General features: G+C 33.7%; 1 protein-coding gene across 5 annotated transcripts in view; it reads right to left on the bottom strand.

Annotated features, from left to right (window-relative positions):
• The window catches only part of EPHA6 (EPH receptor A6), an 854,316-nt gene that overhangs the window by 315,734 nt on the left and 521,445 nt on the right, over positions 1-17,137 (bottom strand). For all 5 annotated transcript variants that reach the window (XM_019839578.3, XM_019839585.3, XM_023238878.2 and 2 more), the window contains one exon: positions 7,172-7,296. In XM_019839578.3, the coding sequence (XP_019695137.1) occupies positions 7,172-7,296 (125 nt within the window). The remainder of the gene's footprint in view (positions 1-7,171; positions 7,297-17,137) is intronic.

Here is a 17,137-nt window from a genome sequence, read left to right as displayed (position 1 = left end):
AAAACAACACAAAACTTTAACAGCTCAGGAATTTGCTGATTTCCTTAGAAGCAAGCACTCAATTGTATCTGAAACTGACTTGGTCCTTACTGCATTTTACTTCAAACTAACATATTAGGTTTGAATATCGTATGAATCTTATAATACCTATAAAGTTCTTAGCCATTTATAAAGATGGTTCAATGTTTAAATCCTGAGTATGTTTAGAAGGTCATGATTATTTCCTCCCTATCCACACTTGGCAATGTGAGGTAATGGAGAATCAGGGCCTCTAGAGACTTACAATTCAAAGCACAGTCCTTGGAGTGACACTGCTAGCATCCCTCGGGAGCTGGTTCCCGATGTAAATCCTCAACCCACTCGCCATGCCCCCAACCCACTTCCAATCAACTGAATCATAGTATGTATGCCTTTCAACAAGATCCTCGTGTGATTCAGGCGATCCTTACGCCCTTTTCTCAATCCCACTTTTCTTAGTACATAATAACCACATGTAGGTGTACATGCAAGTTTATATTTAGGTTGCAAAATGTACAAGGTAGAGATGGCCACCGGGAAAGGAGGGTGCAAAGAACGAAGGAGATATGCTTCTGAACTAAAGAGTGGATGAAGGTTAAGGATAGCATTCTGAAGTGAAGAGAAAATTTACTTCTTCAAACACCAAAGCGAAGGAAATATAACAAAAGAAAATTAGGAAGGTACACTGACCATTTTCTAAAAAGGGAAGTTTTTAAAAAAATATCTGTAGTTGATTATTTTATTTTTAATCAAATTAAGTATAGATTTACTGATTATGTTATCGTTGGGAAAAAAAGCTATTCACTATTTATTGAATTGTTATCTGGGGTAAAACTATCTTGAGAAGGTAGAATAAGAGAGGAGGGGAGAAACAAAGAGACTTGTATAAAGTTTGGTATTGAGAAACATGTGACTTCATAAAGGACACCATGAATGCAAACTTCTCTCAAAAGAGCCTAACTTAAATCACCCCTGACAGATAAAAATATTTCCCATAATCGAAAGCTTCCTACAAATCTCTTCACCTTTTTTTAAAATAATATGTTGTTCTCATGACATGATTATGTAATTCTATACAAAACTAATAGATACTTTATTAGCAAACTAGGTGAAACAATGGCAGATACATTAATTCAGTATTTTATGTAGATAATTATTGACCATCTGGATGTAAGAAATGTTTCCTTTCTCATGATGAGTTTTCTTGAACAAAATCTAAAAACTGCTGACCGTGGTAAAAATTAACAAGAGAACTTTAGGAAAAGACTTTACCAGTCACAGTGTCTTTAAATACTGGATGTAAGAATAATGAACCTTTATGGGGGATTCATGTTTGCAAAATGAGCTACCAGTTGGTAATTAGTGGAGCTGTATAGCACCCTGGTGAAATAGGTATGTTTAATCACTGCCATTTTACAGATGCAAAATGGGCGTTGGAGAATAATGCAGGGTTTGGCCTCAGGGAACCCAGAAAATCAATATCAGCAGAAAGCACTGACTTTTTGAGACATCCAATTGTGATGCAAGTACCAAGGCCAGCGTTAACAACCACTTACTGGCTCTGTGATTTTTGATTTCTTGTGCCTTAATTTCCTCATCTGTAAAATGGGAAGAGTAATAGTATTTATCTCAAAAGGTTGTTATTAAGATTGAATTATTCGATCCATGAAAAACACTTTTACAAGTACCTGACATGCAACTGGACAACCATTGTCCATGAATTATTAGTGGTGTACCCTTCTGAGTGCTGGGGGTGTGAAAGTAAACAAAGGAAATCCCTGCCCTGATGGGCTTACATTCTACGTAGTAACAGAACGTCCTCTTAGTTGATAGACATTTGTGTATGGGTTTTTGTTATGAACAGGTAGAAATAGGGAGTTCTGGAGGCTTTCTTTCTCTGTTTTTTAAATTGCTGGGTTAATTTCACAGTGGCTGAGTGACTTTTCTCAGTTTTCTGGGAATGAGTGCTGAACAAAGAGGATTTTTACTAATTTCTTTAGAATATGACTGAAAGTAGACCGTTGTTTCAGCATCAGACACTGATTGAGCGTTGAGTGACAAAGACAAGAAATGATCTGCTTTCTTCAGGGGCTCATAAACTAGTGAGAGAGTCAGATACACACATGAATGACTCTAATCAAGACTAACTTTGATGGATATAATAAAAGAACAAAGAACCAGGAGAAAGAAAAGTGCCTTGGGCAGAGAACAAAAAGGAGAGGAAAAATCAAGAATGTGAACACAAAGGGTAAAGAGAGAAGGGAAGAGATAAGGAAGGGGCATGTGTGATGTTCAATTGAATTTTTGGTATTTTGTAGCTGCCAAGTAGGTTTGCAAATTTGAGAGGTGGGAACTGGGAGATTGGGAGTGATAATGTCTTAGTTTTGCTGAAACGACTTTCTAGGCTGAAGACAGAGCTGCTCTCACCTGAGGTACCACATCAGCAAACCAAATACAACTTTTGTACCCCTGTAAATTCTCTGACCAAAAATGCATATATCCAGTCGGCCCGCCCCAAGCACCAAGTCAACTCTGTACTTCTTTCCTTCTTCCTTTTCACCCCAAACAAGGTTAAATATGTGGCCTCAGCCAGATATTTTCTATTTTTCTCCTCTTTGTTCTTTATCCTATAAAAGTTTCCCACCTTCTACCCCATTTCATGGTTCTCTGAGGAGACTGCCCACTTCACAAAGTGTTAAATAAAGTGTGTTTGTATCACTTAAATTGTCTTTTATTTTTAACAGTTCCCTCATTATGAGTAGGCTCTGCTTTTGGAGAAAAGCATTGTTAGTAAGTAAATGAAATATAACTTTTTGGTAACATATTTGACTTTCTTCGTTATTTTAAGTGTCTTTTCATGTTCAAACTATATTTGAGTTCAAAAAACTAAACATTTTTTTGAGTATGAAAAAAGTAACTAAGAATTGGGGAGGAATAATTAACTGATGAGACAATATCTAATTAGTTATAATCAACAAGCAATATGTTTTCTTCTCCATACCCCTCTCATCACACACAGAAGACAATGGTAGTTTTTATATGTAATTATAATGTGAAAACTACTGTTCCCTGTGGTAAGATATTTTTTACAATGTGTATGTGTGCATTTAATTTTAGTAGACATAAATGAAAAACTACAGTTATTTGAGTTATGGGATAATGTATCTATAAGCTATATGGATAAAAACATAGTAGCATCTGGAAACAGCTAGAACTATGAAATTATTTTTCTACCCTTATTTTATAGATGAGAAAACCAGACTACGAAAATTAAGATCTGAGCCAAACTCAAATTTCTGACCACCCAGGCCAGTGCCTCTTTCTAATGTTACACATTCTGTGAGAAAAAGTCACTGGTGGGGCGCCTGGGTGGCGCAGTCAGTTAAGCGTCCGACTTCAGCCAGGTCACAATCTCGCGGTCCGTGAGTTCGAGCCCCGCGTCAGGCTCTGGGCTGATGGCTCAGAGCCTGGAGCCTGTTTCCGATTCTGTGTCTCCCTTTCTCTCTGCCCCTCCCCCGTTCATGCTCTGTCTCTCTCTGACCCAAAAATAAATAAACGTTGAAAAAAAAATTAAAAAAAAAAAGAAAAAGTCACTGGTAACAAGGGTATGTTGCTTGATCTCAGATATTTGTGGACACTGCACATTCTAAGCACCAAACTTCTTTCCTGACTTATAGAATAATGCTCTTAAGAAGAACTTAATAAAACAGCATGAATTCCTCAGAGAATAGTGTAAATATTGATTATGGATTAATTATGAATTAGCAATACAGACTGACTTTGATTAAAAGGAAATGGAAGGTTTAACAAGCCACAAATTAAAGACTGAGGCACCCCTATTAAAAGACTGAGGAGAATATGAATATTACAATGAGCCCAGGATTAAAATTCACAGCTCTTTGAGCACTGAATTACCTTACTTAATAGTTGGTGTACCTTCAGATCCCTTTGGAACCACTGAATTACCTTACTTAATAGTTGGTGTACCATCAGATCCCTTTGGACCACCTTTATGTGTTCCCGCTCCCAATCCCCCCCAACCAAGTGCCTATGTTTTTTTTTTTTTTTTTTGATTGTGAAGGCTTGTATGTGGCACCTTCTTTAAAGACCTAAACTTGGGCTACTAAAGCCACTACAGACAACCAGAAGTGCCAATGACTTTTTTTCTGTACATCTCATTAAGACTTGTAGCCAATGACTGACTGGAGCCAGAGCATGGGAGCTCAGCTTCTGTTATCTCCATAGGATGAACTCTGAGATGTAATTTACTCCAGAACTCCCTTATAGTCCTGCCTCCCCATTCTTCCGTTGGTTTTCCTGGGAACTTTCTTAATTAATCACTTGCTAACAAAATCCTGTCTCAGGGCTTCCTTATGGGCAATGAGATTTAGGATCCATCCATCCATCCATCCATCCATCCATCCATCCATCCATCCATATTTACCTAAGCTTGCTACTTCCCTCTCTCTTCCTTGCCTCCATTCATATACTTCTGTCCCCCATTGCACTCCAACTCAACACGCAACACTTGAAACAGCAGGGTGTACACTCTATTCCATTCTATGTTTCTCTATATTTATGTAACCATGCATACATATACACATATGAGGGGATATTTGTGTTCCAAAATTAGCATCATTTGTACATATATTTCTTTGTATTTTGCTCTTCTTTGTATTTTGCAATATTTAGGTTCCTAATAAAGAAGGAAATTAGCACTTCCAACTAGGAATTCTATTATAAGTTGTCCTTGTTATAAGTTTTTAAAAAAATATTTGCTTGGAAGGAGAAATCACTTTATAGAAGCAAATAGGTAAAATGTACAGTTACAATATGAAGGCATGGTTGGGAAAGGTTTTAATCCTATTAATCATTTCAAACCTCTCTGAAAGGTTTGATATTCTAACACTTTTGATTGGTTGCCTCTACATATGAAAAGATGATGATCTTTATTTAGTTTGTATACAATTCCCATGCTATTGTATAATAATTCTATGTTATATTATATGTCAATTATTTCCCTAATTCTTTCTTTTTTTTAATTTTTAAAAAAATTTTATTTACTTTTGAAGAGAGAGAGAGAGAGACGGTGTGAGCAGGCGAGGGGCAGAGAGAAAGAGAGAGAGAGAGAGAGAGAGAGAGAGAGAGAGAGAGAGAGAGAGAGAGAGAGAATATGAAGCAGGATCCAGGCTCTGAGCTGTCAGCAGAGGCCCCTACACAGGGCTCAAACTTGCAAACTGTGAGATCATGACCTGAGCTAAAGTCAGACGCTTAACCAACGGAGCCACCCAGGTGCCTGCTAATTCTTAAATTAAATTAAATGATTTCTAATACTGATTTTCATCTTTGGGTCTGTTTATAAAATTAATCCTTACAACCCACTAGAAGACTTGATATCTTTCTTCATTTCCATTTTGTAAAAGTGAAGTGTGAGACATAGGAAGATTAATTGACTTTTCTTGGCCATAGGCATAATGAGCATCACAATCAGAACATGAACTAGGAATCCATGGCTTCCACCTCCATGTTTACTACAAGTTTAGTAACTCCATTAGCACTGCATCATTGCCATTTTCTTAAAAAATAGACTCCCTCATCACATTATTTATTCCACCATTAAAACGGGAAAATTATGCCAGCATCTTTCAGAATTTTATTGATTTCTAAAATTTTGATTGGATGATTATGGTTCCCTTTTTACAGAATCTGTATGATTTGTCCTTAATTGGAAATATTACAAGTTATCTTCATCTTACAACATTTGAAACATAAATGACTATAAAATGAGAATTATTTTCTGTGTACAAAATATAGCCTTTATAAAGCATAGAGGGATATTTTCATTCTGAAAAGTTGCTGATATATTTGTGCCCATTGCTTTTTAAATAATGAGAATTTTTGCATATCTAAAGATCTACTTAATCTAGTAGACAGAAAATATGTTTACTTTGTGACAGCATGCTAGAGGTTGTAACGTTTGAAAGGAGAGCTCAGCAGGATTTCTGAGCACATGCTGGTGTGGCCAATGTGCACAATCTGTAATCCAATTAAAACTCAGTAAATTTCTCTTTTCTTAGACTATGGAGTTACTTGTGTGAATTCATCATGATAACAACAGTTTTCATTGACTACATAATGCTGAAATTACTAGACGGTCAAAAATGGGTACAGGCAGGCTACTGAGTTACCTCTCCCTTTTTCAAACATACATTTGCTCAGAATCAATAGAATAGGAAAAGATAGACTTCTATTTCTGTTCTTGACCTATATTTTTTCAAAGGAAATCAAAATTTGTGATGTTCCTTTGCTTCTAGTAATTTACAGAAATGCAAGAAGTTCCTTCTTACTTTAGTATACAACTAGAAATTATATATAATTTTTACATTATTTTTTTAAAATTTAATGTTCCCTTTATCAATATTCCAGAGCAGTATTAGCACAATGAGACATATTAGAATTGTTATGTCCTCTCCTATAATATCTATAGCAACAATATCATAATAGTGAGGAATAAAGGGAAAAACACATAAAGAAAGAATGTGAATCCAAGAAAGGTAAGGAAGTATATAATTTGGGAAAATATAGTAATTGAGAACAATTTTAAATGACAAAAATGAAAATTAAGATTAAGTTGATTTATAAACCAGATTTATCTGGGCGGCTTCTTAAAAAAGTAAAACAGCTGACCTAAATGTAAAACTCCATTTATCCCTTAAATCATCCTTTCCAAATTATAGAGAATTGTAACTGTAAACTCATTGGCAAACAATATAGGCTATACAAACTCCTTCTTTAGGTTCTAGCAATTCCATTTTACTATGTCTTCCAAGTGAATTTTAGAAACAATGTTATGTCAGCTAAACTGTAAGTTGAAGGAGTTATTACCTCTTACTATGTTGGAAAAATCCCTATAGTAAATCATGACAGAGATGAACATCTTATGTCTTTTAACTTTATCATCTGACATAAAACAAGACAAATTAAGAAAAGTATAAGCACAGTAGTAAACTAGAGTTTTGAAAGACATAGTAGGTATGATGTTATGTCACAGAACAGGTTTTAAAGTAAAATAATATAACAACATGCTCAATATATACATATATACATATATATGTATATATAGTTTCTTTAGGAAGCTCCAAATAAGACCTACTTTCTCATAGTACTTGATCTCGTAGTCCAGAATGGCTCCATTGGAAAAAGCAGGTGCTTGCCATGATAGGGCAATGCTATTTTGGGATGCCCAGTCCTTCCTTACCACACCTATCAGGGAAGGTGCTGAAAGGAAAGAAAATAACTAAGAATTAATTGGCAGGAATCATTCTCCATCATCTTTTCTTTAATATTTTGTCTTCCAAGGAAAATATAATTCTTGTTGAAGCGGATAGCAATTGTTGATGTCAGATTAATAAGAAAGGCTCAGGATCTACTCTATTTAATACAAATAAAGTATTAAAATATATTTAGAAGCACTACTAGGGAACATAGGAAAAACTCAAATAGTCCAAGAATAAGAGCCAGAACTCATCATCTTCATCTTTGTTAGAGGAGATTTTTCTTTAAGATGGCTTTGGTTTTAGTCTATGACACGAGGTACAATACATTTGGATCCTGTATTTTATCAAATCTAAATCTACTATAGAAAAATACTCTGAAATTACAAGATCATTTATAGGCTTTTCTTTCTCTTCAAGACTTAATACTTTGTAAACTGTTAGTACTTTATAAAACTTTATATTACAAACATCTTATCTTTAGTAACTTATTGCATATCAAAGTGAAAATTATTTCTTTTGCATGGTTTCTGTGACATTTGAATAAAATTGAAACATTTAACTTCTGCAGTTTATTTTCAGAAGTATGTCTTTATTCCCCTATATAACATTGTATTAGCAACCCAATCCTAATCTAAGGTAATCTTGCACTTGACTTCCAAGATGTCCCTGGATTTATATATCATAATTTTCTCTAACAAAATACTCATTTTTAAGTATTCTAATTTTTAAAACAATAGGTTTTTGCATAGAAGTTAAATTTCACTCATAAAAAGAAAAATACAAATTGAATATACTGAGGTATCATTTTTCACTAATCAGATTGGCAAAAATCCAAAAATTTGACACCAGGCTCTATTGGCTAGACTTTAGGGAAAAGCACTTTAGTACACTGTCGGTGGTAATGCAAAATAGTACAACTTTTATGAAGGGAAATTTAACAATTTGAAGCAAATTATATGTTCATTTACACTTGGGCTTTTTGGAATCTATCCCAAAAACACACTGAACAAACACAGAGAGACACATTTATAAGATCACTCACTGAGATTTATTTGTAAGGATTGGAAATAATTTAACTGTCCATCAAAAAGGGATGGGTTGAAAACCTATGCTACATCCACCAGAGAATTATGACTATAAATACTCCATATAAAAATGGAGTTTTTTCAGGATATATTTTTAAATAAAAAAAGTAAGGAGGGAAAATGTACAAAAAACAATGTAAGGATAAGCCTAAGAATAAAAAAATAATAACAATAGTCACCCTTAGGGGTGGGAAGCAACAGGATGGACATGATAAGGTTAGAAGATAGAAGTCTCAATATTGCTTTCCCTTGAAGATTTACTTTGGAACTCTGTGAATAGTTAAATGGTTAGAAAGCAAATTATTTAAAAAAGTAATATCAAAAAATTAAAAGAAAAATGAAACCTGTGTATTGAGGCACAGCTTCCAAGAGTAACTACTTAAAGTGACTTAAAACATAGTAACTTAGTGTATATCCCAAAGAGGTAGTTTTAAGGATTAAAAAAAATCTGCAAAAATTACTAAACTGTTTTTAGTAATGATATTGACGTTGGTAGTATTCGTATTGTAAATCTGAATCCTTGTGCGTATGTTGAGGGTTAAAGCAAATGAGTAATATGGTGTTACTGAGGACTAGGTCTGTTTATTTGTTTTTTTCAACAGGAAACGGAGATACAGATATAAGATCAATGAAGGTACATAAAAACTCTGTAATAGTAAACTCATATTGGAATTATCATTATGAACTCACAATGTCTTTCCAACTCATTTCCAGAAATCTGTTCAAATGAACCAATTGCAGGTGAGGATAGAATTTGAAAAAATTGATTCTCTATGATTAAAATAAAGATACTTTAAATTTGTAAGAAAGGCTCAAGTATTAGGTTTGGTATTTTCTTTCTGAATGTTGCCTTTGTATCGTAAAGATAAAGTATTTCTTAAATTTGTGAGAATGAAAAGTTTGGTTCTCCCAAGGAATTAAGTACTTTAGAAATTATATTAAAACTCTTTCCAGCTTTTCAATGAAAGCATTATTGCACTAAAATGTATTTTTAAAAATGAGTGATGATAATAACAGAAGTCGCTAAAAGGTAGTGTGCTATAAGCTAAAACAGAAGTGGATAGCATGGTAAATAAGAAAAAGTGCTCAGATAATTCATTATTTAAATTGAGTCATATTAGTACTAATAAACTACCATTAATAATGTCATTAATGCTCTTGAACTGTAGTATAATAGTGTGTTAATGGAGTTTTATGGAAAAATCATAACTTTAAGATGGATCATATAAATTAGAAGTTGACTTCTATATAACAATTCATTATAATTTTTAAAAATGTCCTTTTCATGTATACAATCTTATGGGTAATTTTCAGTTTAATGTGCAATGTCATAAGTCAATAATATTACCAGTGTACTACATTTTGCCACATAATTATTTAGCACTCAAGGTCAAATGATATAATTCTTGCAAAACTGATAATAAATTCAATTATGGCAGCATATTGGAATAATTATTGATTAACATACAGGTATTATCTTTCCTATTTCCAATTCCCCACTGTTTAATTAACAGTACATGTACATCACCTAAATTTTATGAGTCCTCTCCTATACTTCTATAAAATAAAGAAAATCTATTCTTTAACTACTCTGGGAAGTACTAATGAATATACTATTTTCTAAGAAATCTAGTTATAAATTCTTCACTTATACATGGACTTCAGTGTTCAAGAACCATATAAACTCTAAAATCTCTTCACTTCTGCTTATCCTCTTTATATGTAAATGTCTATATTTTACATAGTTGCATAACCATGTATTTGAAATCTTATTCCATATTTTCATATAGTCTCCATAATTATTATTTTCATGGAAAAATATTCAATTATGTTTCTACTTTATTAGACAATTCCTCTAGTGTTGAAATTTCCTATATGGTTCTGTTAGAGTTCTCATACTTTATGCACACATTTTTTATTTTGTTATTTTACAGAGAATGGTGCTTTACATGATTTGGATGTTCTGAACCACACTATGTACTAACCTATTGTTTTTGAAAACAGCTGCGCAATATACACTAGGCACACATTTTAAACAGTTAATGAATTAAAGCAGAGGATGTGGGAAATAATTTATAGGTCAATATACATCTCAAATGCTGCATCTTCTATTTTGTGAGAAGGCTAGCACCATATGGAATTTTATTTTAAAATATGGCATCAATACATGAAACCTCAAGAATTTGTTTTGAATATATTTGACAAATTTGTTTTCTTAATAACCTGAATTTATATAACATCTGAATTTGGCATATTGTGACAACACTGTAGTACCAACAAACATAAAGGGGAAAATACACTTATTCCTCCACATGAGAAAAACTAATTTTAGAACACAGAGGGCAATATTGATTTTAACTTCTGATTCTAAAAAATCAGAGAAAGAAATAAATAGTCAGGGAAATAATATCTTCTGGAGTTTGTCAGATCAGAGACTAACTGAAAGACTTGAAGGCTCAAGCAATGTTTCCTGAGTAAAGAATTGTGCATTCAGTATAGTTTTCAGTAGAATTGTATTTCTGATATACATCCTTTCTTAAGCCTTCAAAATCTTAGCTTTGACCTTCAAAATAAATGATTGTTGAATAGATTACCACATTTTTGAAAATGGCTTTAATATAACCCTTTTTGATTACTACATTTTCTGAATCTCAAATAGTTTACCAAGAACTACATGGCAAAACAAGAAAAGTACATCGTGGAGTTAGTGAACAAAGGAGATTTTATTCACATTAGGATGAGTGTTATTTTCTGATGCTTACATGGAAATACCTGAAAGAACTGTAAATTATTCTAGGTAATTACTTTGGTCCTAAATAAGATTTAATTGTGTGTGTGTGTGTGTGTGTGTGTGTGTGTGTGTGTGTGTTTAGGTGAAGAAGAGAGAGATGGGGGAGAGCAAGAGCACACTTCTACACTCATGTATTTGTGACAATGGAAATCTTCACAATGAATGTTAAATAGTAGAATCATAGTACTAGGATAGACCTTGTAAGTCATTTAGTATATTATTTCAGCAATGCAGAAAAATCCTCAACATATTCTTGTTAGCCGATTATCCACTTCTTGCTTCAACAGTTGCTCTAAAGAGTATACTACTTCATAAGGCTGTCCATTTCTGTTTGAAAATCTCTAATTGTTAACAAATTCTCATATGCAGTCATTGTTTTCTTCCTGTAACTTTAACCTAGGTCCTGGTTCTTACCTTTAACATTAATAGAATTAACTCTTCACTTTTGCTCATCTATCATACTTCTTTTTTTTTCTTTTTCTTTTTCCTATCCTTTTCCTTCCTTCCTCTCTTCTTTCTTCATTTCCCTTTTTAGTGCTTTTCACTCTCTTTTCTTTATTCTTTTCCTTGCTCTTCTTCCCTGTGCTTCTTTCCAGAGAGATGTATGCGTGTCTGTGTGTGTGTGGTGGAGGGGGGTATAATCAATGACATAATGAAATGTAAACAACATAATAAGTAAATAACAATGGCATAATAAATAAATAATATACACCAGAAATTGCAAATCAAGAACCAACTTTTAAGACTATGATTTTCCCTTTTTCTTTGCCAATGAACCAACGGGTAGAGTTGCCAAGCAAGAATATGGAGTAGTGTTTCAGTAGATGCTCAGGAAAGAGACATGCTATAATCAATACAATTCTACTTGTGAAGTTTTGTGAATGTGATATTTATCATGTTAATTGACATTTTGAAACTACTTTTGATCGATATCTTGTTTTGGAAATAGTTATTAAATATATTATGCTTTATACAACATAATATATCTTAACAGTATCTGCCTCATATGCTTTTATTTTGATGTCTTTCTTATAATCAGAGTTTAATAGCAATCTATATTGTTACCTACTTTCCCCATGTGGTTGAAATCTGGTTCTGAGTTTGAAATATACATGAAATATACAGCAGAATCAATGCTTTATTTTCTTTCTAGTGTCTAGCTTTGTCCTGTACCTGGGAATAACATGGTATGCTAAGCCGTATGACAACTGTGATAGGATGAATAATGGCTCACAAATAGTTTCACATCTAATCCCCAGAACCTGTGAATTTCCTCCCTGGCAAAAGAGACTTTGCAGTTTTGATTAAGCTAAGGATTTTGAGATGGAAAGATTATCCTGAATTACCCAGGAGGGCCTGATGTAATCACAAGTGCCAAAAGAGGGAGGCAGGAGGCGACTTGTCTACAGAAGGAAGGCTCTGAGCCAAAGAATGTAGGCAACCTGTAGAAAGTAGAAGAGGGAAGGAATGAATTCTCCTTGGAGCCTCCAGAAGGAACCAGCCCTCCTGACACCCCTGTTTTTATACCTATAAGACTCATGTTGGACTTCTGATGTCCAGAACTATAAGATAATAAATATGTGTTGTTCTTGAAACAGTAAATTTGTGGTAATTTGTTACAACGGGAACAGGAAAATTACAACACTTTAACTGGTTTATCTTTAAAGACCTTAATTTGAGATAGATACATTTATGGTTCTGTAGGGAAAGTGGGTAGGTTTTAAAAAAAAACGAGTTTCTAAAAAAATTAAAACAAAAAAGTTCTAAAGCAGTGATAAAAAGCATCTATTTGTTTAATTACCTAATTCATTTGATAATTTACAACCTTAAAAAAGTATTCAATCTGTTTCTTTTAAACATATTTTGAAAAATGTTGGATACTCTCATCCTAAAGACTTTCCTTATTTAACCTATAGTCTGTCAGGTTTCTCACTTCTCTGCCTTTCTTATTAAAAAAGGGAGAGGTTTTCTTCTTCCTGATTATACCACCTTAAGCTATTGGTGATATTGGACTACTTTTTTTTTCCAGTTTTTCCTCCAGGTTAATGTTGTTCTGTATTTTAAAAAAGCCCTTAGCTCTGAATTTCAAGTCTTTTCCAAAGAAACACTAACATCATGTAACACAAAGCTTGGTCACTGTATTTCTTCCTACCATATCAATATGATGCTGGTAGGTAGCTTGACAAGACAAGTGAAAAATTGTGGAAATATTTGCACTGAAAACTCTTACCACCTGTGGAGGCCGCAGTGAAAAATCACTTTTTAAATAATAAGTTAAAATGGTACAGCACCGTCAGCACTTAATTACAGAGAGTAAAACCTGAAGCATTATCTTTAAAGTTCTTTTCAGCATAATCTGTGCCTTTTTAATTTCTATTTTATTAGTCTATGACTTGCTGATTTAATGCGTTCACTGTTAAGCTTGTCTTTAGGCTGCTGTTTATAGTAATTTATACCACATACCTCTCCTGACTATTATATCATTCCAGAGGCATTTAAGAAATTGTTTATATGACAGATGCTATAAAATGCAGTTTCTTTGAAATATAAAGACAAAAAAAAGTATTCCCAAATTAGAACAGCCTGAGATTCTGCTGACCTTATTATTACCTGTCAATTTTTAGCAAAAAGATCTATCTTGTGCCGGTATTTTCTAAGCATTTAACACATGCTATTCACCAGTATCTCAGAAAGTTGCCCTTTCTAGAAGGCCAAAATCAAGAATGTGTCCTTTCTCGGCTTAACTTCAAACAATTTCCTTATTCATGGCATCCCATTTTATTAAAATCAAGAATGTTGGTTTCTAGTAATTTTTCTAGGTAAAAATACAATTATTTGAACTGTACAATTATAAAAATTATATATGAAAATTATATAAATAGATTAAACATATTATATTTAAATATGGGTTGTAACTCCTGGGCCTCAGCTGATTCATGAAAAATTTGTTCCACATACAGGGAAAAAGATGAGCCCATTTAAATAACATCAAAAAAGGAAAAAATGAGCAGGAAAGTCATTTATACATAAACAACTAAAATAATTTTAACTAGTACTGTGGAAAGGAGGCACCTAAGTGATAACATTTGCAAAAACTTAAATCTTTAAAATAATATAATGAATTGGGGCTTCTGGGTGGCTCAGTCGGTTGAGCTTCCAACTCTTGATTTTGGCTCAGGTCATGATCTCGCAGTTTGTGGGTTCAAGCCCCACATCCAGCACTGTACTGACAGCGTGGAGTCTGGGATCTTCTCTCTCCCTCTGTCTCTGCCCATCCCTCATTCTCTATCTCTCTCTCAAAATAAATAAATAAACTTAAAAACACGAAATAATATAGTGAATGGAAAAAGTTTTACAAATTTTATTGCTACATTAAAAAAAAGTTTGGACACTTGAAAGAACTCCATACAATATATTTTAATGAAGCTGTTTTAAAACTGATGTATATACACAGGCATGGGAAAATAAGTGTCATACTTAACGTGATAAAAACAAGTCGTAAATCAACATTCATACTGTGATTTAAAAAAAAATCTAGGGGCCCCTGGTGGCCCAGTTTGTTAAGTGTCCAACTTTGGCTCAGGTCATGATCTTGTGGTTCAGGAGTTCGAGCCCCGTGTCGGGCTCTGTGCCGACAGCTCAGAGCCTGGAGCCTGTTTCAGATTCTGTGTCTCCAGAGACTCTCTCTGCCCTTCCTCTGCTCACACTCTGTCTCTCTCTCCTTCAAAAATAAATAAACATAAAAAAGTATTCAAAAAATTCTAAATACTAGATACCCCCAAATTGTTAACTAAATTATATAACTATTATATAACCAAATTGTATAACTATCAAGACCATATCGGAAGATTTGGGAATGGATGATGAGGTAAATGATGACCTAGTTTCCCTACTAAATATTAGTTCAGCAATATTTATAAAAAGGTCATTCAGAGATGACCCTCCTTTTGAGGATGATGAGAACAAAGAAAAGCAAATAGATGATATACCTGTTTGGGACTAAGAATCCCTGAAAGTTAACCAAGGAACACTTTTTGAACTTACTCTGGCTGCACAATACTTAGACATCAAAGGTTTCTTGATGTTACATCCAATACTGTTGCCAATATGATCAAGAGGAAAACGAGGAGATCTGCAAGAACTTCAATACCAAAAAGGAATTTATTAAAGAAGAGGAAGCCCATGTATGCAAACAGAACCAGCAGAATGAAGAGAAGTGAAATGTTGTGCCTGACGCTAACACTGTAAGGACTGCTCTAAACACTAGTTGAACTATTCTATTTAAAACTGTTAACATTGGGGTGCCTGAGTGGCTCAGTTAGTTGAGTGTTGGACTTCAACTCAGGTTATGATCTCATGGTCCGTGAGTTCAAGCCCCACGTGGGGCTCTCTGCTGACAGCTCAGAGCCTGGAGCCTGCTTCAGATTCTCTTCTCTCTCTCTCTCTCTCTCTCTCTCTCTCTCTCTCTCTGCCCTTCCCCTCATCACACTCTAGAGTCTCTCAACAATGAATAAATGCTAAAAAAAATTTAAACTATTATCATTAGACAAATAGTAGACAAATGCAGCAGCAAATCAATTATATTAGCAGAATACTATTGCCATTGCATGCATAGTTTGAGTACAGATTCTAAACCTATGGCTGAGTTTCTTCTAGACCAAAAGTTTTTATTCTTTGCTCTGAATAAAACTGAACCCTGGGATATCTATTAAAAATATAATGAATATATATGCATATATATGCATAATATATGTACATATGCATATATACATTTTAAAATGGAATCACATCAAGCTATTAATAGTGGTTTCTCATGCTAGCCTAGGAAAACTAGATGTAACAAGAGAATAACAGAAGTGAATCTAACAATTGACCAGTTACTGATTTTTAAATTATATTAACAAATTATATTGTCTGTACCTTTTGAAACTACTTTAAAAGGAATACGATTTTATTTTTAAAAACCTAACTAATCTTTGTCATCTCATAGCTAACGTGACATTCTGAAATTGTTTTCAAAAATATAATTGAAGAGTTAATAAATTTCAGAAACTTAAACCTAAATGTTAACAGACTTATAAGCTATGACCATAAAGTAATACATGTGGCTTATGGAGGAGTCATTTGATTATAATCTTTCCCTGTATTTTTGTCATCTTTGAATTTATATGATGATACAAAATTGCAGAGGAAGCTAGATGGAAGAACACTGGATTCAAAAGTATTTTAACCCAAGAAGCTTTATGAAAATTAGTTTTATAAATGTTATGGATTTGCTTATTGGATGTCTTAAGAAGGAAAAAAATCTTTTTCTGTGCTGTTGTCACCTAAAGTGCATAAACAGACAAGACAGTTTTAGTTCCATTTTGGGGCTGTGAAATGACCCATGGATGACCTGGGGAATTTTAGAAGAAAGATTCACATTTAAGGAATGGTTCATAATATAAGATAAAATCACAGCAATTACCATTCTTCCCCTTCAGATAGAACTATGAACTAGCTGAAGACTTCTTTAATCACTTTGGATGCAATTGATTTTGATGTCTGAACTCCTAAAAGGTTTACTATCTATTCCTCATGACATCTAGCAATTGACTGCCTTTATCATAAGCTCTTGATATTCCTCTTTATAGAGTATATAATAATATATTAAAATTTTTAAGTGTTTATTTATGAGAGAGAGAGATAAACAGAGTGCAAGCAGGGGAGGGACAGAGAGAGAGGGAGACACAGAATCCCTCTGTGTCATCTGTGTCTCTGAGATGTCATCACAGAGCCCAGTGCAGGGCTGGAACTCATGGACTGTTGAGATCCTGACCTGAGCCAAAGTCGGAAGCTTAACTGACTGAGACACCGAGGCATCCCTATAATGATATATTATACTTCACTTTTTAACTTCCTGTGCGCTTCAGATATATAATCTAATATACATTTTAACTTTATAGGTACAGTTATTTTCATTTTAA

Source organism: Felis catus, chromosome C2 (genome assembly GCF_018350175.1).
Source record: "Felis catus isolate Fca126 chromosome C2, F.catus_Fca126_mat1.0, whole genome shotgun sequence".
NCBI classification, from domain to species: domain Eukaryota; kingdom Metazoa; phylum Chordata; class Mammalia; order Carnivora; family Felidae; genus Felis; species Felis catus.
This window is presented reverse-complemented; position numbering and strand designations above follow the sequence as displayed.